The sequence below is a fragment of the Clinocottus analis genome, unplaced genomic scaffold, assembly GCF_023055335.1.
Source record: "Clinocottus analis isolate CAN_PGR_092001 unplaced genomic scaffold, fCliAna1.0.p SCAF_9, whole genome shotgun sequence".
NCBI lineage: Eukaryota > Metazoa > Chordata > Actinopteri > Perciformes > Cottidae > Clinocottus > Clinocottus analis.
Genome location: NW_027176251.1, coordinates 7,959,156 through 7,982,912, shown reverse-complemented (window position 1 = coordinate 7,982,912; position 23,757 = coordinate 7,959,156). Strand labels below are relative to the sequence as shown.

General features: G+C 41.0%; 1 protein-coding gene across 2 annotated transcripts; it reads right to left on the bottom strand.

Annotated features, from left to right (window-relative positions):
* Nucleotides 1-1,611: 1,611 nt before the first annotated feature.
* On the bottom strand, nucleotides 1,612-20,953 carry znf574 (zinc finger protein 574). Of its 2 annotated transcripts, none has more exons than XM_068569960.1 (10): nucleotides 20,872-20,953; nucleotides 18,753-18,910; nucleotides 10,652-11,819; nucleotides 10,367-10,575; nucleotides 9,871-10,050; nucleotides 9,482-9,576; nucleotides 7,487-7,581; nucleotides 4,963-5,111; nucleotides 4,389-4,676; nucleotides 1,612-2,652 (listed from the first exon to the last, which is right to left on the bottom strand). In XM_068569960.1, the coding sequence occupies exons 1-10, from the start codon at nucleotides 20,882-20,884 to the stop codon at nucleotides 2,062-2,064; spliced, it is 2,946 nt and encodes a 981-aa protein (XP_068426061.1). In that variant the 5' UTR covers nucleotides 20,885-20,953; the 3' UTR covers nucleotides 1,612-2,061. The 2 variants fall into 2 exon arrangements, with proteins under 2 accessions (XP_068426061.1, XP_068426060.1); XM_068569959.1 differs by having other exon boundaries at nucleotides 18,753-18,913; nucleotides 20,872-20,938.
* Between the last annotated feature and the right edge of the window lie 2,804 nt (nucleotides 20,954-23,757).

The following is a 23,757-nucleotide window of genomic DNA, read 5'->3' as shown; positions in this document are numbered from 1 at the left end:
CTCATTTCACTGCCCGCTTCTTCCGCCTATAAATGCCATGAATAATTTACACAATTGTAGAAACCGTCGCACATGCAAGCATACATAGTGGTTTGTATTCATATCCGCTTTGATCATGCATGATTATAAATATGTTACTTGACATTGCTTTGTGTATATTTTCATCAGTGAGGTAAAAAATAGAGTAAAAGTAAAGTATTTCCAGCTAACTAAAGGTTGTCTGTTTTATCAAAAGGTGTCATTGAAAGTATTTTTAAAATGACAGCTAACAAGGTCGTTACTATAATAGATACCCTTGTCGTTTCCTTGACTACTGTTACTTTACTTTTGAAAGCCGTGATCACATTGCAAGTATTGAATGTGCAGTGGAAAGTATTTCTTTTGAAAATATTGGGATACAGGATGACTCTGGTCTGGTTTGCCGTTTAACATCCAAGAAACCAGATCAGATCAGCTCTCAGCAGCATTGTTACATCATGATACAACTTCTTAAAAATCACACTTAAAGCCATAAATAAAAGTGTAAACTCAATTTAAAATCTAGTTTTCAAGATTTTCTTGGTTAAAAAAAAAGATTTTGTTAATTTGTGCTAATCACTGATCCAAAAAAGCACAATGTGAATTAACACAGTCAGAAAACACACTTCTGTTGAGCAAAGACACCATTATACTTCAGTCAGGCTGCTACCCTTGAGCTAACAAGTCTAATGAGTTCAACTCCAGCATCAACAATTTCATTACACATCTATTTGAGTGTTTTTATATTTATGTTTGGCAGCATGTGATAAACGGCACCACTACACAATATCAGTGCAGAGAGAACAAACATGTATTTATCGACTGGTTGCCTGTTGACTCTCAGAAAAACATTGAAGAGCAGCGAGATTCTTGGCACCGGCTTCTTTTTGCTCAGGAGGAGCCCTCTATTTCCTGATATGCTTCTCACACACTGCAGGCATGCTGCTATTTCCCCATTTCAGTACCCTGCGAAATCATCAGCATTTCTCCCTCCATGACATGAAAACAAACTAAGACAGATTGCCTGTGTGTGTATGTGTGTGTGTGTGTTTTCAAACCCTCCCGTCAGCAATCACTGGGTGGGAGACAGCCATAAACTGTGCTTCAGAAGCCTATAATGGTTTAGTGCAGCGCTGGCAAAACTTATATCATATAATGCCCCTTTCCATTTAGACACAAATAGGACCATTATTTTTGATAACTCTACAGCAAGTGCTGGATAATTTCATTGTTCCACTTTCCACTGCATAATGCTGTACTTCAGCTAAATCATTATAGATCTTTCCTTATCCTTGTTATCCTTGTATTTAATTACAGCATAAAACCAATCAATTACATAGTTATATAAACATCTGGGTTGATCCGTACACACGTTTCTACTTTATTGTGGCGTTCACCAGCATTAGTTCGCTTGTGACAGACACAAAGTGGTTTGAAATGCGGTACGCTCACCTGTCTGTATATTTTTTAGTAGAAGACATCATACCGTTTGTCAAAAGGCAAACGTGTCCATTTACAGAAAGACCTATAAAAACAGACGCAGCTGGCGGGCGCGTCACGCACCTTATGAATTGATGGAAGCTCACAAGTGTGAAAGCTGAAGCGTTTTATTATAAAGAAAACAGAAGACATTTTACAGGCCGCCACTTGTCTTCCCCTCATAAATAGGGGTTGTAAATACACATATGTGTGTATATATACATATATATACAGTATATATAATCAAGGGCCAATTTAACAATCTGCTTTTCAATCAGTTTGCAAATTTTAAGATACATCCAGTTCCCACAAGATTTTATGTGTGTATGAACCTTTCATTCACCAAACAAGCTTATTACATTTTAAGCTCAAGAAAAATTGTATAACTGTATTATTTACTGGCTTAGAAACCTATCAAACTATATATATATATATTTTATATTTATAAAAAGGTAATAACTCAATATACTTCAAATACCAGACTCCAACTGTCTTTATTCTCAACTAGTGGCTCAGTTGTTCTCTACTCTGTGGTCATTTCCACAATAGTTTGTAATCCTCCATTTATACAGTCTCCTCCACAATGAACTCAATGGCATGCGGCTGGTTCGTCTCCACCATGGTGATTTCATTTCCGTCCATGGTGATGGTGGGAACATTGATACCCTGAGCTCCCAAAACAGAGGAGGGCAGAATGACGACCTGCGAGTTGCCGTCTATGCCGGTGAACTGATCGGACGGGATCATGACCGTCTCGGTGCCTTCGCCCCCCTGCAGTACATAGATGGTCTGCACTGAGCCCGGCTCAAGCTCCCCTGTTGAGGCCAACGAAGACAGCACCTTGGCCCCCTCCAGCACCTTCTGGACATGGGCGGCCTCGGCGTCCTGCGCCGCCTGCTCTGCGTTCTCCTCAGGCAGGTCTCCGTGCAACCGGACGTGTTTATCCAGGTTGGAGCGAGAGCGGAAGGCCGCGGGGCAGTGGCCGCAGGGGTAGGGCTTCTCCCCGCTGTGGGTGCGGGCATGCTCGGTGAGCCGGGCGGCCACGCTGAAGCTCTTGCCGCAGATCCAGCAGCAGAAGGGCCGCAGGCCGCTGTGGATGCGCTCGTGGTCCTGCAGATGGGGCAGCTGGCGGAAGCGCTTGCCACATGTGTCGCACTGGTGGAGGGAGAAAGAAAGGGTTATTGGGCACAGTGGAAAAGTACATTAAACATGGAAAGAAGGAGGTGACAATAAAGTACTGTTCTGTTCACAACCAATGCACAAAACTACTACAATTTATATTTTTCAATATAAGAAAAGGCGATGGTGGGGGAATATCTGTGGACTAATATCTGAACAACTCAATCGATAAATCGTTGCTGCTCTACAAGTGTGTAAAAGGATAGGATGATCAACTACACAGTGAAACGAAAACATTGACTTTCTAATGTGCAGAGACGTGCAGCGGTCAGGGTAGGCAGGTGAGGGTCATCATGAAGAGTAAATTAATTAATCTTAATAATTGTCTACTGATCTGTGCTATAAATGTAACTTCTGTTTTGGCTGAATTTGCGCATGTCCTGTTGAGGACAGAAAGGAGACACGCAAGGTGAGATAATAAACCACAGAGAAGAGGCAAACAGTACCTCTGTCTCACTGAAGGGGCGTGCGAGAGCTCACGGGTTTACACGTGTTATGTCATTGCTCTTCTTCTACACTTTTAAGAATAAAAGATAAGTCTTTTACAACAAAGACCTGGAGATTTTTGTCAGGAAGGATAAACGAATGGACTTACTTAAGTGGTCCGAGCTTTACTTATGTATGTCCGAGCTTTACATAAGTAAAGCTCTGACCATGCATACACTACTATACATATAGCCTATTTGTATTTGTAATGAATGAGCCGCTATAAATTGGTGGAATCAGATGTGTCGTACCTTTATGTGTGTACAGAATGCCGATAAGAAATATGAAAAACGACCAGTAGTCAAGGTGCAAGTTGCCAATTGAATGGTAATTTAAGCGACTCTGTTGGGTTCTTATATATTTGTAAATGTGACTCTGAAAGAGTCAGTGCCTCACCAGCCACAAACCTCACCGCACGTCACTGCTGCTTTGTACCACCTGAGCGCAGACAATGAACTTCAACCAGACACTTGATTAAACCTGAGGCACTACACCAGAACGACTTTGTTGTGCTTGGCTTTGATTCCCACTGGGGACACTCCGATTGAATCTGTAACCCCTGTTGTCAGTTTTGCAGTGTCAGTATCTCGATGAGATATACTCTAATGAATATACCTTTCCACTTGGTTTGCTCTTTATATGCTTGGTAAATAAACATAGCTATTCCTTCAGGAACACACAGAATATTGTATTTATATAAATTCATCCCCATAACGGCGTGCTTAAGGATCACTGCTCCTCGAACCAATGTCCATAGCATTCCTGATAGATATGGCCCAACGCAAAGCCACAAAAGTTAAATCAATTTCTAGAGTCTGACGTGCTGTGATGGGCTTGGGTGGGTCTATAGTTGATGTCTGCCTCGTCACCAGAGCAACAGAGAGAGTGAGGGAGAGAGTCTCAGAATAGTAACAGACACGGGGGGAGTGGGCTGACAGGCCCCAACTCAGCCCCGTCATTAATCACAGGTACACAGGGAGAGAGGAAACACCCGCAGGACACACATGCACAAATGGCCGCGGTCCATAACCAGAGAGATGGCTACAGCCATGAACGAGAGTGACTATCGGCGTGAAGAAGTGCTGGATGTCATTTTGAAATACAGGCGTTAAAAGGTTTGGTTTGAAAGCCTGGTTTAAGAAAAAGGACACAGTATGATCCGGCAGGCTGAGAGATATTCCCTTTTCATGCATACACAAAGACACACACACACTCTCACTCCTTACCTCGAAGGGCCTCTCATCAGTATGTGTTCTCATGTGAACATTAAAGGTGGAATTGTAGGAAAATTCCTTGTGGCAAATCTGACAGCGGAAGCGGGGTCGGTTTTTGGACTTGCCGAGCGTGCCCTGGAAGTGGGCCAGCACATGCTCCTCTAGGGTACTGTTGGAGGTAAATCGGCGGCGGCAAGGCCTCACTGGGCATTTGAGGGGTGTCTGGCCCGTGTGGGATAACCGATGGAGGTCGAGGCCCTCCTGGGTCATGCAACGGTGGCCGCATAGGTCACACTCAACCTGAAAGCGGAGGGATTAAGAGAGGAAGGAGAGAAAAAAAGGAGGTGAAATGGAGACAAACCGTAGACAGAGAATAAACAGAGGGGCAATTATTGAAAAGGTCGGTGTCTTTAAGCGCTGACTGTGGAGTCACGCACAACAGGGGACCTTTGTTATATCACCCCTACCCCTTATGCTAACTCCACTTTTAGGCAGAATGCTAAAACGGTGCGTGTACTTGTTACACACTATGAATATCTTTGCGGCGGAGAAGTAAAACCTGCAAAGAAAACATTTATGTCTTCACCTGTCCGGTGCATCGTCCCCGGCCCTGGCCCCGTCCTCGACCAGTGTTCTTGTCCTCCTCTGTGGAAGGGCAGCGCTGCATGTGGATCTCCAGCACCGACTGGTTCACAAACTGGGTTGAACAGTGGGGACACGTCGCCGGCTGCTTATCTGCAATGGAACAGTGTCGGGTTTTATAGGTAGATGTTCATACTCTGGCATTATACTCCAAGCAGCTACCCTGCCGTTCATCTGATGGTTGTTTTGAGCGTGTTGTTTGCAAACCGTCACTAAGAATTGTGCAGCTCCAAATGGACGTAAATGGTTTGTGAATCGGGTGCAAACTATTTCTTACAATGTGAGCACACAAGGTGAGACGAACGTGTACAGCATGGGCTCGGGTTGCAATGAGTGATTCAAATGTTTTATATTAGAGTCATTGTGACATGTCACAGCAGGAAAACCTGACATAAAAAAGAAAATGAATTTTCGATTTCGGGGTCAAAGTATTGTACACGCAGGCCTCATTTCAATGGAACGGATACATCATTCACCCGAGCTATTCTATGACGAGTCAAAAATATCACTCATTATTTGTACATTTCCAGAATTTGAATCAAACAATTTTTACACTGATAGTCAAATCGTTATTTAAGTAATTCATCTAGTAAAACATTTGCTGGTTTTAGCTTTTCAAATGTGGTGATTTGCTGCTCTGTTAGTGATCACAGTTACAGCGATCAGCTGCTTATGTAGATCAAAAATGGCTCCTAATAGAGCTGCTGGATATGAGGAAATTATGCAATATACGCTAACACTCCTGCAATAAACAAAAGGGATATATCTATATGTACCCAGCTCGGTCTTTCTGCTGGCTACCTAAGGCTGTTGTTGCATACACATGAAAATCCTGACGGAATTTTTATTATTATGAAAGTTATATTTTCTTATTGAATAACGTATTCTCCTCGAAGCTTATGACAAACCAACTAGAGGCTCCTCAGGCTTCTTTGTGTAGTCAATGTAAACAACAAGAAACAGCCATGGCTGCTCGAGACAGAAAGCCCGGTCACATACCGTCCCCCTGCAGCGGCCTACAGTACGCTACATTTCAGATACTGTACTGTATTATAACTAGGACTGGGCAAAGTTGAAAAAATGAAAAATGTTTAAATGATCAGAGCTTAAAGTGATGTGTTCCAGACAGACGTGATCACAAGTCGTTTGCCAAGTACATTGAAGATGTCTGCGAAATCTTAACAGGCTTTTTCTCCCCAAGTTTTTCACAGAAAAATGCAATTATCGAAAGATGAATCAATAACTATTTATAGAACTGCAACTAACAATTATTCACACTATCAATTGATCTTGCAGATTAGTCTCTCAATTAACTGATTAGTAATTTGGTCGATAAAATGTCAGAACAATTTCCCAAGGTGATTGTGACATTGGCTTTTTTTCCCAACCATATACATATTACATTTACATATCTATTCAAGTTCAAATATAGAAAAGAAAAGAAGCAAATCCCCACAAGACATCCCGGAAACAGCAGATATTTGGCATTTTTAATTGAGGAAAGGGAATAATTAATTGTTAAAAGTGTTGCAGATTATTTTCCTGTTAGTAAACTGATCAATGAATCTGCTTATCATTTCAGCTCTGATCAGTTGGTGCCCGAGTTGCATTTTGGCAAAGCAAACCACACTAACTGCGTTGCTCTTGAGAACCTGGCTGGAAAATCGCTGAGACTGACGATTCAACAGGATGTCTATAGGTCGTCGAGCCAACATCTTTGCAATCTGCTAACCATCTGTACCGTCTCTCCCAGTGGGGGTGACCCACTCCCCGTCGGGACCCTCTAATGAAACATTTAATAAGGACAGTCGGAGCCTATGGCCCTGCACTGATCAATGAATCAATCTCTCCCATCTTTTTTTTCCTCAAAGGAGCACCATACCTCTGACCCCAGCTGCACGCCGACTTCTCAAGCTTAACTAATGAGGCGGTCGTGCCAGGGCCCCCCTCTGATTAAGATGAAGAGTCAACACGTTGACCCAATTCATTTACCTCCACTTTCCTCCTGTGCTCCATATGGGACGCTAATCAATGGAAAGTCATTGACTTAATGCATCAGAGGAACAGAGCACATATAACATGGATGTATGTTTGTTAATAAACAAGATGGGCCACCCAGACAGACTGATGCGGGCATTTATCACCTTTACATTGATCAATTGTAATGCACAGAATGATAAAAAGATCACATCTAATTAGGTTTCCATTACAAGCAGGCAAAAGGGCTTGTATTTTATTTCTTGATACATTTGCCACTTAGGTCTAATGGAAATGGTCCCACAGTGAAAGGATGTGACATACTGTGTTGGACAATAACAGCGGAATAAAAGAGATGAATAACGGAGCGAAAAACTGCAGCCCCTATGACTGCTTTGTGCAGTTTGTATTCGCTTTAGGTTGCTCCTGCTAACCATAAAAATATGGGGGTGAACGATATTATGCCACCAGGCTGAGCGCTGAACACTCACCTTGGTGAGTGAGTGAGTGCAGATCCAGTTCTCTCCGGCGTTTGAAGGCCTCTCCACATTCAGGGCAAGGGAATGGATGGCTGGTGTGGAGCAGTCTGTTTTATACATAAAAACACACATTCACATGTGAGCATATTATGAGCATATTATCGACACGGATAAGTTTCAAACTTGTTCTATCCTGCAAAAGGAAGAACACGGACATGGCTCCACGTGGGGAAACGGGTCTAAAAGTGCCTCACTGGGAGAGGGAATAGTCACAGAAACAATTCAACTGCACTAAATAAAGACTGAAAATGGCACAAACGAAAGATACATACAAACATTTATTTTTAAGTGGGGAAATGTAATGTTTCGGTTTCAAGCTGCCACCTTTTATTTGACTTGTATGAGGATTACCAGTAAGTATGAGCTCAGCTGTGCTCCATGTTAAATAAAAGGTATTAGCTGGGTGTATAACGGCTGGAGATTTATTTTTTTTAAAAAGGGAGGAAAAAAAAGCAATAAACTGGGAGGAGTCCGAGTTAGGACATGAAAGACTATATTTATCCATTGCATAACGTTACACTGGATATAGCCTGAGGGGAGGAGAAAAGTGTTGGGATATATCCACCTAATGCTGCATCAGGCCTGCTTTCAGAGCACGGAGTAAATAAATACCGGTTTTCTGAGCGGCTTCTCCTAATCAGAACAAACAGGGATGGTGTTGAAGTTTAGGGCTCTTAATGTTGCTCACATAAAGGTTTATGTATTATGTATATTAGAGCTGCAGGTAATGTTGCAGCAAAAGACACGCGTCACTTAAACTGAAGCAGGATGCGAGAGGTGATGTGCAAGGAGCTCTCAATGCCCGTATAAGAGGCAGAGCTGCTTGTGTTCCCTGTTAAATAGACAAGAGAAATCAATATTTCAGGGACAGTTGACCCTGAGGCAGCTGGGAGGATTACATTTTCAGCGAGGGTCACCTCTTCTCCGAGCCAGATGTTCTTCAATAAGTAGGGCTAACACGGCACATTCAGCATTATTATTTTATGGCTGAAGCAAAAAATTATTAACTATTTTGATAATCACTGAATCATTTTAACCATTCTAAGAAAAACTTCTGCTTTTCCTCAACAATCTGATGTATTCTTCAGAAAATTACGTGTGTCTCAACTGCATTTGCTAAGGAAGACCGTGAGATGAAGTTAAAAACTCTTGAAAAAGCTCTTAAATACACCTTGAGGTATGATTGTTGTGCTTTGGACTGTTTAGAAGGAAATAATATATCTGAGGCGGTTATTTAATAGACCAATTAATGTTGATATATCTTAAATATGATCTGAACTGAAAAGTCTTAACACTGACTCTTGCTAGCAGAATGGTCCATCATTTTCCAAAACATGCCACTGGTTTTGACAGTCGGTCTCAACACAATCGCAAGTGTAGCGTAAAGGTATTTGAACAGTAAAGCGTTTTAAGAGGGTCTGGCTTTTTCTGCTTTTGGCTCAGTACATCCAGCCAATCAAATACTCACACAAGCACAGTTTGTCCTCTCCGCCTTGCTCAACCAGGCAGGACTGGACACTTTCCCTGCTCTGGGTTGTTATCGTTATCATCTTAATTTACTAGGCCTCTGTCTGTCAATCATATGTGGCTGAGGCTCAAGGGCACACAGACGTCTCGGTGTGTTTGCTACAGTTTTAAGGTCTTGCTCAGTAGTCAGACATGGCTCAACTACTACACCTCTTGGCGAGGGCGTCAAGTTTATCTAAATCCTGTCCTGGGCTCTGTTTGGAACCGCAATTCTAATGCATTTACGCCGTAAACATAGTTATAAATGATTGAATGTTGACAATCTCTGGTATTTATGGAAATGCAGAGGTTTCGAGCTATAAACAGTGCTAAATATGATGTACAATGAAAGTTGTTATATGTGATTTAGCCATTTCCTCCTACACTTCCACAACTAGAGAATGCGGAACAACTAATTGGATATTGTTATTGTGTTATTACTTGTGATCGTTAAGCTGGTCCTCCGTGTTGAACCGTGACGGGCAGTGAGGACAAGAGAAGAGATGAGCAGATCCCTCGTTGTCCAAAGTACACACCTGCAGGGACACAGCGGTCAAAAAAATAGGTTTTTAATTATTTTAAAAGTGTGACAAGAAATAATAATAATGAGAATTATTTCAACAAAACAAATGCCGATTAATATGCTTTCATCTTTCAGAATTTTATATATATATATATATATACATATATATATATATATATACATATATACACATACATATATATACATACATATATATATACATACATATATATATATACATACATACATATATACATACACACACATGATTTTGTAATTGAACCCTTGTATTTCAGAGGTACTGTACCGGTTTGCGTCCGCGCTTGCGTCGAGGCTGTGTTGTCGTGTGGATGCGCTGGTGTCTCTTCAGGGTGGCCGCCTGGGAGAAGTTTTTGCCACAAACGTCGCAGCTGAAGGGTTTGTTGCCTGTGTGGCTCATGCTGTGGCGCAGCAGGCTCTGGGAGTTGGTGAAGGACTTTGTGCAAACCTTCACATCAACAATAATCAGGATCAGAGCCATAGTTGTATATATAAAAGAAGTTAAAGTTTCTCTTGTAAGGAAAATAAATAAAGTTGCGTGTGGCTACATTTTCTCAATCTGTATTTTTTAAACAATCTCTATTGTGTAGAGAAACTGTCAAATATAATGAGGTTGCTTCAAGATTGTCTTTGACTTAAACCTGAAACACTTCAAACGCATTTCATCATCTCAGATGTGTCTGCTGCATGACGAAAGTCACATTCCCAGCAAATACAATTATCCCCCAGGCATAAGAAAAGGGTTCGGTTTTTTTTATTGGCACCTTGCACGTGAAGAGCTTTTCGCCGGTGTGGCTGAAGACGTGGGTGCGGAGGAAGACGCGCCGGGTGAAGGTTTTGCCACAGTAGGGGCAGACATGTGGTAGTGGTGTGCGAGCCCAGTCTTGCAGCAGCTTGGCAGGTGGAGGGTGGTTGGTGTTGTCCGAGTCTGCTGCAGTGCTGCCCTCTGGTTCGTCTTTGATGGCCTTGTTTCCTGACGACACAAACAACGTTTGTTAAGGATTCTCCCTTTCTCCCAATTGGGCTTTGAAGCAAATGTTTTCACTTACCGGCACTACCACCGCTCAGGATCCTGAAAGAGGGTCGAATTCTCTTCGGTAGCGGTGAACCTGGTTCACTAGCAGCGGCGAGCGGTGAAAGCAGCCGCTTTGAGCTCTGTGAGGGGTCCTGAGGTTTATCAGGGGTTGCTTCATCACCAATTACATCTACATCCGCCACCTCTGTTCCTGCTGTGAAGCGGTGCTGCCGCAGATGGTACAGGTACTGGGTGGTGTTCATGAAGATCTCGCCACAATGGTGGCAATTGTGTATCGGCTCATTTAGCTCATGCTTCTGCTTACGATGGGCTACCAGCCCGTTCTCATCATCGAAACTCTCCCCACACCGGGTGCACATGAACACTTCGGGCTGTGAGAAACTGGAGGCGTCATTAGTGGCATCCTGGCCCGGCTCGGCGGTCCCGTTGCTCGGAGTACAATCTGCCTCGGATTTCTCGACGGGGGACTCGGCCACCTTTTCCTCGCCTTTCTGTCGGTGTTGCTTGCGGTGGTAAAGAAAAAGTGTGGTGTTTAGAAAGCTTTCCCCACACACAGAGCAGCGGTGCAGCGCTTCCTCAAAGCCGTGCTGGGTCTTGCGGTGGGCCACTAGTTCAGACACAAGGCCAAAGCACGAGCCACAGTCCACACACAGCAGCACTGGTTCGGGCTTGGGCTTTTTGTTTGCCCCTCTCCTCCTGGGAGACCAATCCTCTTGATTTGAGGTTGAGGTGGCCAACTCAGAAGCGGGAGGATCAGAGCTCTGAGCTGAAGGGATCTCTGCAGCTTGCTGCTCCTCTTCCTCTTCCGCAGCAGTTTCCACTTGTTCAGGTTCAAGATTTTCATTAGTTTCGCTCTTCGAGAGAGAAGGATCATCTGGAAGTAAAGTTGAAATGGCGCTCTGAATTGAAGCGGTCTCTGGCTCAGGTTGTGAATCAGGGATCGACTTCTTCCCAGAGTCAGACTGCTGACACGTCTCTTCTTTGCGGTGCTGCTGCCAAAGGTCCAGGCTCTTGAAAAGTTCATCACAGTCCCCACATTGGTAGAGGATTCTGGGCTGGTCTGATGTTACATTCACAGTGACTGCAGTCTCCTTGAGAACAGGTTGCTCCGAGAAGTGTCCTTCTTGGACTTCAATTTGTGGGACTTCTAATGTCTTTGATATATTTATGACTTGTTGTTGCTAAAACAGGGGGGGGGGGGAAAGAAGAGGAAATTAGAGATTAGAGTATCTTTAATGTTTCACTTGTTGCATTTGTTTATGTGCACAAAAGGAAATGACTCCATGCAATACTTATCAAATAGTTTCAAGTAAACGTGCAGTGTTTACGATGAGTATTCAGTGTCGGGGTACGGAGGACAATTAGCGCGGCACGTGTTTAGAGCTGAGGTTTCTCTGAGAGCTCAAGACAGCCAAGATAAGGCCTCACTGATAACTATCAAAGGCTTGAAGGTTGAATGGGTCACTCCACTGGGTTTTACATCTGATCCCTCCGTGGATTTAGATGATGAAAACAGAGCATCGAGGTTGAGGTTCAAGACATCTGAAACGGCCTCAATTACAACAGTTCAATATGTCTCACATAATGCAATATTTTATGGGCATTCTATTTATTTGAGGACTTAATGTGGACCAACTTATTCAATACTTTTACAAATACAGATAGCATGTCAACACAAGGTGTAAATGAGGTTGTAGCCTGCAGTCATTGGTCTGCTGGAGTGTGGTTTTGTCTTTTGTGTTCTTGAAGCAATTTATTTTAGAATAAAGTAGGTATGCGTCAGTCTTTTTATGGTATTACAAGACAGATACGTCTGGGCTAGCTGGTTAGTAGTTATCGCATTTCTGCCCCTTTGGATACAAAACAATAAATAAACTAACACTAAAACGTCCATACAGCCCCCGGTTAGTGGCACAGTAAATGATAATAGATAATTTAAAGAAATAACAATGTGTGATTGTATATTAAAGGGAAAGTCACAGTAACAAGAGAATACTTCAAAGAAAGTGGTCAAGTCTTGATAGGCTACTCCTATAAAAAGGTACAATTATTTCAACTTATCGCACAGTGATGATGCATTCAAATTCCAAATGCATATTAATCAATTAATAGTCCGTTATCAGTTTTCGCTGCATATCTGTCTGCTCTCTGTGCTGAGCAGGCTGGGAGTCGCTGCAAGTCAACCACACTGAAGAGCACAAAACCTGCTAATGTTTCACCAGAAGTGAGAACAGTCAGTCTGTCAAAGTTTGTTCTTCAAATATTTGTAAGTCACACTAGTGCTCCTACACACACAGACACACACAATTAATTTGAAGCAGGCCTTACACATTGCACATTTAAGTTGTTTGCATTAGTTGTTTTTAGTTACAAGTACTTTCTTTTGGGGATAATCCTCAATTTCTAGATAACAAAGGCCAAATCTTTTATTAAGGTGGTACAAAATATTGCATTGTCATCTTAGTCAGGATTAGTACAAATCAGAGAGAAAGTAGAGTTTAGTGGAGTGAAATTGTACACTTTTTTTAATAGCCTACAATAAATCATATTTCTTTCGTGATCATTTTTTGAAATTCTTTGTTTATATTGCGATTAATACTGAATGAGTGGCTGTCTTCCGCGCATATAATCAGACAAAATAAAGTATGCGTGAGCATTCTGACCTAAAATGTATATCACAATTTTTGGGGGGTGGGGGTAAATGCATGTTTATGTGCTTTATGCTCTATTATTTCAGTTTTTGTCCTATTTTTATTTTATTTAATTACTTTACTTTATCACTTGAAATAATTCCATCTCACGCAAGCTGTGTGGCTGCTCGAACCCGCAGAGACTGAAGTGAAAAGCCGGTGGCTCGCAAACACACATTCGCAAGTGAGGAGACAATATCCCGGTCTTACGAGCTGTTTTCTCATTAATTACCTCCTAGACTGTGGCGCCCTACCAAAGTCAATTTTGTAACGCTACAGTTGCAAAATCTGCCGTGTCAGCTTCACGGCACTAAAGTAAAACTCATTATGCATAATGGCCCATTTCAAATAATACATTCAAGAGAAGCCTACATCATTGAATAATTATTGATGCATTATTGTGTTTGTGACTTTAAATGTGGTAACTGGCAACGGTTTAATTTTAATTACTTTAAATGCGATATAATTAGAATATATACTACTTAATATTGCATTGGTTTATTAGTAAATTTATATTTGTATTAGGAATCTGAATCTGCAAAGTAGCCCAACTAGATACTAATATTGACAAATAAATGTAGTGAAATAAAAAAGCACAATATTTCCCTGCGAGATGTTGTGGACTTTAAACATAATATAGAATTAAGAAAATTAGACTAAAAGCGAATCCACTGATTGATTACAATTAATGAAACTACAAAAATGACAGACACACATCCCATTCTATAAAGCTCCTTGTTTAAAACAGACTTAACATTATCAGCCAGACAGCGATGTAAGCAGCTGGCTCGAGCACCATAACTGAAAAGCAATACAAGTATTAAGGTCCAAAGAAATTTGACCATGCAGTTGAGTTATTCCATTTTTTGGAACACAAATATTAATAGCTTTTTTAGCTGCTATCATTCTTATTATTGATAGATCATAATGGTGCCATATGTGAAGTGCATATTTGTACTATGTTAATGTTGGAAGAAACATGTATTCTTTCTTAATCAGGTACTGTTTCACTGTTATATTCAGACTTCTCATCTTACTGTCTCTGTTAATTCTTACATACAAGCTTGGCATGTCTCGAGTCGTGATGGCAATGAGACTGGGGAATCGGTATGTCTCTGTCTGAAAGAACGTGCATTTCCATTGTTATCATACCATGCAGAGGCCAATTTAAAGACGTAATGGTGAGATAAAGCCATAAAGAAGTTATGGTTGCCTCGGTGCATTGATAACCATAAGCTATTTAATAAGGAAGTGCTTCGCTCATTCTTTGAGCAGACTTGGATATGCGATTTGTCTATCACGTTGTACTTCTGGCTCCTTCCTTGCGACGAATAAATGTTCCTGTTTTAATTATTTTACTCCAAGGCGTCGAGTGAATTTTTCTAACAGTTAATAAGGACGTTTTGCAGATTTAATAATGTAGTATTTAGCCAATGAAGTAGGGATGCTTGACATTAACCAGCTTCACCAGAGTGGGGGCCAGGAGATCATAAAGGTACCAAGCTTTTATAGTGTTTGTCATGCTGATTCATTTATGGGATGGCCAATGAGCGATCCATCAGGAGAAAGGGCGGCACTGACTGATGCATTCCTCATGCTCCTCTCCCCTCTGGCGACTCAGGATGCAATTTGTCTGTCATGAGTGTCACTGTGCTTTATGGTCGAGTGTTGAAGACTGTAAGGATAGAAGTTCAGCCACAAGTTCATACAGCCATGCCCCGCTGCCAAACAAGTGGCAACGACTGCTTTTAAACCTGAAGGGCTTTCAGAAGCTGTCAAGAGGAAGCCAAAAGAAAAGAAAAAAATATGCCACTGAAACTCAGCTCAATGTGTCAAAGTTAAATGGAGTAACTCGCCCCATTATACAGTTTGCAATTTAAATAGCATCTTCGCAGAACTCAAATAAAATACACTGCATGATTTTGATGAAATTTATCCTTAAAGAATATATTATGAACAGGACATATGAAGTAAAAATATATTGAATGCACTGTAAAAATCTACTTTACTCCATAACTAGGATTAAAAAACTAGATAGAACTAAAACTAAATGTAAATACAGAAACACACCGCTAGTACACAGAGGGAAAACACACAAAAAAGACAATTATCATGAAATCTAGTTCATTATTATTGGAGGATTAGGAACATCCTGATGATTTAGCTGGACTTGCTGGATAAAATGCATGCTCCACTCATATCAAAACTAGAATTAGGACCTCTCAGTTGCATGCCTACACCAGCCAGTCAAGTTGCAGTGCACGTATACAGCTGTCCAAAATGTAATCACCACGAAACTTTATCGGATTCGACATTTGTGTAAAATTGTCATTATTACCATGTGGATTTTTGAGTTATGAACAAAATTTGTACTAAAAAGTCACAGGGTACAACAAATTCCAATCAGTTCATCCTTAAGTCAAGTGAATGTTTGTGCAAAATGTAATGGCACTCCCCTTCTTGATATATTGCATTCACGAGAATGGGACGTAGGTGAGGTCCCAGTGACCTTGGCCACCAAATTCTAATCAGTTAATTATTCTAATCAGTTAATTATTGAGTCCCAGTAAGCACCAAAATTGAAGAAATTCCCCCCAGGCGTTCCTGAGATACTGCTTTATGAGGACGGCAGCACAGACACACTTAGAACCCTCACACATACTGCCTCCAGTCAAGGCTGCAGGCACAAAGACAGAAAAAGGTCTTCCCTAAACTGACAAACAGCGAGCCACCAATGGCCGATCAAAACGTTTTGGTTTCTCTTTTAGGAGGCTGTCATGCCGCTGCGCACAACCCTGCGGCAGCAGCCTGTGAAAAACTTTCCTGAATGTTGCGTCTTTTACTCCATCTGTACGCACGAGTTGTAATTTCAGTTTTTTTACAATGTGCATTTATTACCGAGTCAGATGGACTTAGTATTTGTCGAAACGCTGTGAATGCTATTCCATGAAATGCATTGTGGAGGATAACCCAACACTATTGACTCTGAACCGAATACAAGGCACAAAAAAAATGCCAAAATATATAACAGAGCAGACGGGCAAAAACAAAACTGCATTGAGGACCAGGAATCTTATTTATATACCAAGAGCTATTTAGTATTTTTGTTTTGCTCCTTGAGAATGCACAATGAATACCTATAAGAATGAGTCTTATTCTGATGCAAATGTTTCTACATTAGCAGGAATGTAGCACAACATAGAAGTGAACGCCCTGCCCTGTTAATTTAAATGATAATTTATGATAATGATGATGGGCAGTACAAATATTTTATCCCTAAAAAACATAAATTATCTTGATGAATAATGGTGATCTCAACAATATGGATTAAAAAAAAATCGTGGTTATCACCAGATACTATTTAAATGTGGAGTTCTGGACCTCAACCTGACCTGTGACCTTTACTACATATAGACCCAGTGGCGGGCCGTCTTAAAAAATATATATATATATATATATATATATATATATATATATATATATATATATATATTAGTGCTGTCAAGCGATTAAAATATGTAATGCTCTTAACATGAAAAAGTGGATTTGCTTGCTTTATGCAAATGTTTTATTTCATTGAAAAAAAACAACTGCCAAACAGGGTGGTTCAAAATACAATTTTAAAGTGCACATTTCAGGTAAACAAGGGCGAGAGAGAGCTTATTTTAATTACTTGTTTTATTATTATTGTTATCTGTACAAGTTGTATATTTCTATGTTTTTCTGATGCATTTTGATGCTTTGGCAATATTGTTGTTGCAACATGCGCTGTGAATTATATCAGCTAGATCCTGGTCCTCCACAACGCTAACAAGCTACACGCAGTAGCATCGTTTAGCTTTGGCTGCAGTAAGTTTGTTCTTCGTTGTGGTGTCCATGTGTTTCTGTCTGAAATCATCCGTTCGTGTCTGGCTATGACGAGGGGACGCAGAGTTAGCATCAGCTGTGTGCTCGGCCATCGAGTGGTATTTCAGACTGGATAGCTATGATGATAGCTCAGTTCACAATGACAAACGGCTCATACCACTTCGGTCTTGTCAAGGAAACCCTCTGACAACTCTTTCAAAGTAAACTTTCCATTCATTAGCGTCTTATCATTCATTTTGCCGTATCGCGCTCCCCATTCATTTCAACCCGTAACGTTAGCCTAGCTTCCAAGCGCAAACGGCGTGCCTATTGTTTTGCTTCCGGTTGAGTTACATCCAGTGTTGAAAAAATTAAAATGCGTTAACGGCGTTAATAAAATTGACAGCGTTAAAATTGGTTTGCGTTAACGCCGTTAATAATGAGCTAATCTGACAGCACTAATATATATATTTATATATATATATATACACACACACACACACACACACACACACACACACACGCACACACACACACGCACACGCGTGTTGCGATCACAGCTGTTAAACTATACAGCTGGCCAAAACTACTGACCACCACTGTAGTCCCCTGCTGCTCCTAATCTTTCATCTTTTCTTCAAGTGTTATCAAATGAATATCCATAGGGCATTAGTGGCTTATTTATTTTTTTAAACAATGTATCATACTACCAAAAACTAATTATCCAATAGGCTGCACACTGTCATCTTAACCAACTACGCTGATATGTAGAAGTATGCCAGATCAGCCTAATTTAAAAGTCCAACGCTCTATAATTAATCAACATTTAGCACGACCACATTTCTGCCCGTTACACCTGTTTGCCCCACCAGAGACTCATTACTCTAATACAACAACGTGCTAATGTGTTATTTTGTCATTACCCTGGACAGAAAGCAGTTCCTGTTAGCACTTAAGTACTTAGTAAACTGCTGAATAATCTGCAGGCCTTACTACAAAGCCACTGACAATTTATAGGAGTAAAAGTTAAAAGTCTGACGGATGTTCTGTTGCAAAGACTTAGAAACCAGGGTTTGGTATGCATACATGTACCAGTACCAATAGAAACAACAGTGACAGTATTTCAATGACAATATGAGTTCCAATAAATACAAAAATATGCATCAGATTATAAATATCTGTCAGGAACTTATACATAATATTACTATCTAACATGAAAAAACAACCTATTGTTTATTCTATGACTAATCATTACATCAGCGTACAATTGGATATTAATATACAACAACCCCTTGAAATGAGACAATAAATCAACGCAAACAATATTAAGTGCTCTGATCAAGGTCACCATTACCAGAATGAGTAACAGAACATTGTTAATTTATTATCGAATTTATACTTGTCACTTCAATGTCACTCTCCAGATCTGATTTAGAGGATTTTATGCAATCACACTTCTCGACGTTCCGGGCCACACAGCCACAATATTGATGTTCTTCGGTTCTGTTCCCAGCTAAAGATCAAGATCCTGCGTTCATATGCTAAAAAGGGGAAATTGTTGACTGTGTCAGTATTTACCCGAGTCTGTAGCAGTGGAACCGTGACAGGGGTGGTACCAGGGGTTTCCAGCTGTTCATCCTCAGCCGTGCACGTCAACTGGTGCTCAAGTACCTCTTCCAGGGTGTTGAACTCCTGGTAGCAAGGGAAGCACATGTACACGGACGAGCTCTCCATGGCTGCTAAGGGATTAGAAATCAAAAACATTTCATAAGAAACGCAGCAATGCAAAACAGATTTTTAGATAAAGGTGAAACAGTTCACAAAACTCAGCATGCTTGGAATATGAAAGTAATATACCGGACGTGAGCCTTATACAGATGCCTAGCAGTCAGTGGATTACATTTGAAGTTAGGTTGTGAACATTGCCCTCTCCTGATGAAAAGAAGTGCCTGCATATATTATCAAGACAACAGCTTGGACACAAGCGCCACGAGGCTAACCCTGGGGTTGCCAGGATGACTCACCATGCGCTGAGCCTGGGCTAATTGTTATTTCGCACATGCAGGTTGCTGCTCAGTGGAGACTTTGCCAAGTCTTCTTCTCTCTATCATTTCTTGGGCCAGGCAGACGTTTAGCTCCAACATCAATTAGATATGGGCTGTAATTGGACCCACTGGAAGTGCACGCTGCTGGTGGATGAAGCTAGCTATATTCAAACACAATTTCTGCAATCCTTCCCACACACTAGATATCAGTCAGACCTCATACTGCACCAGTAATGCTCTACTTTGAAAAAAAGAGCCTTACAAATCAAAGAAATCCACTGAAAGACACAGATCAATACCTTTGAATAACATCAAGGTGACACACCTTCTGGTTGATCTTCTTAACTGTCAGACAAAGCTATGGCTTAAAGGATAAAGCTGGCGATATTCCATATTTTTTGTTATTGTTGACAAATCCCATGAGAAAACTAAAATCATTGTGATATTAATCTGTCTTTCAATGCTTTCCAACTTCCCCAACAGGTCTTTGGAATTCAGCCCAAAGCCCATGTGTTCCCACTGAAGAGCTTAACAAATATATTTCTTTTTTATAAAAGTTTTTTTTTTTAAACTGTAGGTTATATTTTACAACAGCAGGATCGTGTACCTGAGATCTACGAGTAAAAAAAAACAACTAATGACCACATCCATCATAAAGCGGTGCATACCACCCAGTGACTCATATTTCTATGTATTTAACTGGAATTTGCAACACGTGCAGTACTTGTTAGAGTTATACATAATTGTTTAAGGTGGGGCCTTTGTTTGGGTTTATTTAGCGTACAATAAAAAGAAACAATATGACCACATAATTTTAAATGTAAATGGTGGGATAATAATGCTGGTCTGTGTCTGCTTGCGTCCTTCTTTTCTGCAGAAACTACACCGTCGGCGTACAGCTGGTCATAATTCAAAGCATTGGGTTTATACATCCAATACAAACATGTATGAATGTTATCTTTTTCCCATTACATGCATTGTAAAGGACAACCTACCACCAATACTTATGGAGTGTTTTCTGCGGGGGGGGACAATGTCCGCTATTGACTCACAAGGGGACACCATAATTCACATTAGTTCCCAGTTCATGTAACCACCTTCTCAAACAATCATGCTAGCTCCTTTGAACTGGGTTGAGTGGGTTTGGTTTGGCCCGAGCCATCAAGGACGACAGCTGAGCAGCGAGGCTACCGATTAGCAGCTCGCTAACCGACTGTATCATCTCTGGTCGGTAACTGTGTCGCTAACATGCAACGATGGCCATTTTTCCTCGCAACATGGCGAGCAACTGCCCCTTGGCGTGGTGAGCTAGCGCGAGGAGCTAATACAACAACCCACAGACCGGTCCTCGCTGTCGGGTACACAGAGTCCGTCTCAGCCAGCAACTAAACGCTAAACAACCTTTTACCACTTGGACCAGTGGTGCTGACTGTCTGGTAAACCTTACCAAGGAGGAGAAGACGAAGAAGAAAAGACCGAAGAAGGAGGGCGGGATACGCTTCTTCGGTGGTGTAATGGCGGCGACAGACTAAAAGTTAACGTTAGCTGTCTCCCCCCGTTGAAAACCTCCATACATGAATATCACTGTGCGATACGTCATTGGAAAAGTATCATCCGGATTAAATGAGTAAAATTAATTCATCATAACTCACCGCACTCAGACATTACCGGTCGAGGAAATAGGACAACAACTTCAGTTTTTTTAGCATGTTACAAGGCTTGCTCTGATTGGCTAAGTTGGTCACTTTGCGGGCCAATAGAATTGACCGACACATAACACGAGGAGTTCGTAGTCCAAAAGCGCGCCAGTGCTGCAGCAGAATAAGTGCAGGCCTGATAAAGGCATTGATGAGCAGGATTAATCACGATTTTGAGACACTAGGCTACGATGGTGACTTTGCAGATAAAGGCACAACACACATAGGGTTAATATGCAATACATCTTTATTGATTTAACTGCAAAATAGCTTGTAAATATAATACAATAATGTAATGTAATACTCTGATAAAGGCCACTTAGTATAATCAGTACATGTATTACTAATCTAAGGTCCACTTAGGGGGGAGGATAGAAGGGGAAGGGTCTGTTGTGACACTGGCTGTGGTGATGTCATCAATATTATACACTCCCAAGTGTGATTGTGTAGCAGATGTCCAGGTGAGTGTTAGAAGGGTTTGGTGTGTCAAAGCTTGAGAGATCGAGCACAAGCATATAGTGAGTAATAATGTTAATTCATAGCTCTTTAGGTCTGAAGCTTTAGTCGCTGATGACCATGTGATACTTACTGTTGAAAAGTCCAGAATGAAGCTAGTAAGTGGACGTTGAGTTTTGACTGTTTTGTCAAACTATTATTTCCAAGGTCATTTAACTTTTGATGCTTATATTTAAAGTCAAATGGGGAACAAGGTCCTAAAACACCAACAAAAATAGTGGCAAATAAAAACTAGTAAGAGAGGACACTGAGTTGGGTAAACTATTTTCGAGAATTATGTTTCAAGCTTTTAAGAAACTATGTTAGTTCATGGTATTGTGAGTAAAATCCATATATCTTCTTTCCTTGTAAAGATAACATTGGATCTCATATGTCAACAATGCCAAAGCCAATCCATGGCCCAAAGTCCTAGTTTACCCAAAGTTAGGACAGTTCAACTGCACATGTTGTCGATGACAACAGGGATCGTTTCCAGTCAGTTAATGTCTGAGTTTCCCCTTTCTGGCTGCAAACAGCATTATATTAACAAGAGTTATTTAATATATAGAGTACATTACAAGAGCAGTCCTTTCTGTTTGCAATGGGCTGCAAAGGAGGAGGAGCAAAGAGAGGAAGAATTAAGATTATATCTGAGCAGGCAAAAGTCCATTCACCAGGGCTTAACATTCAACATTTTGTATATAGGCAAAAACAATGAGTTACAGACAAATAACACAAGATGTTCCCCCAAACCAAGATGAAATCATGTAAAACCCCAAGTACAGTCACGTAATACCTCACTCTACAGAAACGCTCACCTTCCACCTTCTTATATACAGCGCCATGTGACTTCAACTGCACTTGAATGGCCACAGAGGTGTATCAATATCTATTCTATATAGCCATACCAGATTTAGCCTCCTGTGAGTGAGTCCAGCCAGCTGCATTAAGTTATACGTACAGAGGTCAGTGAAAGTATAGACTAGCCCACTCCATTCATTTCCCAGAAGTACACACTGCCCTGGTGTGCCCCATTGGCTTATTGGGAAGATGAGCAGCTCCTCCAGACTGCTTCACTTGACTCCAAATGATATTAAAGAGGCGGCCGGGCACTCAGCCAGAAGAGCTGCGGCTACTCCGGCTCCACAGAAACTGAGCAATCTGCTCGACACATCGCAGGGATAACATTCTTCAACCTTGACATCTCGTATCAGCCCGATGACGACTTAGCGGTAATGTTTTTCATTCACGCGATGGTTCAGAGACGACAGGTCCCAGGAGAGGGGGGCTCACACAGAGTGTTTTGTTCCTCTTTATCTCTTGTGTTGTTTTCCCCGCATCTCTACCTTTCGGCCCGTGTGAACAGATGCTGTTGTAATCCATGCAAAAAAAAAGGTTCATAAGGATGTAGTTTACGCTCATGATAAAATCGTTCACATATATAAATTAGTTTCAGTTAGTATTGGAGTTATTAGTTGTAAATAGTACATGGTATGCCTTCTTGCACTTAGCAAGGTAACACACAGAAAGATAACAAAAGAAACACAGTTCTCCACACAACATTACGTTTAGCTGACGCTTTCAGCCAAAGCGACTTCCATTTGTGCTCTATACACCGTAGACACAGCAACTGGGAGCAATTCGGGGTTAGGTGTCTTGCTCAAGGACATGAATTAGCAGAGCCGGGGCTCAAAGCCACCGACCCTCCGATTGAAAGACTGGAATAAACCACTGAGCCACAGTCGCCCTCAGAGTTCTGCCTCAGAGAGCCACAAGCGTCGACTTCGTCTCGTTGTTCACTATCTTCATCAAATAGGGGTCGATGAGCTGGATCTGTTCCACAAAAAAAACTGATAACAGACTAATTTCAGGAGTTATCAAGAGAATAATTTTCTTAAGCTTCTTAAGAGCTTGATTCCTCTAAAAGAAAAGCAGATTTTTATCTTTGCCATTTGCCTCTGGTTACATTAAACAAAAGAACTAACAGGTATTCATCAAGCTACGTTTCACATGTGAAAAAAGAAACCAACACATATTTTTCCCTTTCAATTATGCTTTATATTGTTTCCTCCTGAAACAGCCACCCAAAAAGGCAATAAGTATAAAACAAACAAAGAAAACATCAGGTAGAAATAAAATACAAATTGTAAAAGCTACATAAAAAAAATAAAGTAAAAAATTAAGAATACACCAAAAAAACAAAAAATATAAATACATAAACAAGTATGGACACACACATAACCTGTAAAAATGCATGTATACAGGTAGATGTCTTTTCTTTAAAAAAAAAAAAAAAAACATTTTTTTAAAAATGACATCCACATCGATCTTTTAATATTTAGTTTT

What these genes read in the sequence shown, in the direction of transcription:
- znf574 (XM_068569959.1), bottom strand. An exon ending in AAAAGCTCTTCACGTGCAAG is followed by an intron (nt 10,051 to 10,366) that starts GTGCCAATAAAA and finishes GTTGATGTGAAG; the next exon opens with GTTTGCACAAAGTCCTTCAC. An exon ending in GGGGACGATGCACCGGACAG is followed by an intron (nt 4,677 to 4,962) that starts GTGAAGACATAA and finishes CTCCGCTTTCAG; the next exon opens with GTTGAGTGTGACCTATGCGG.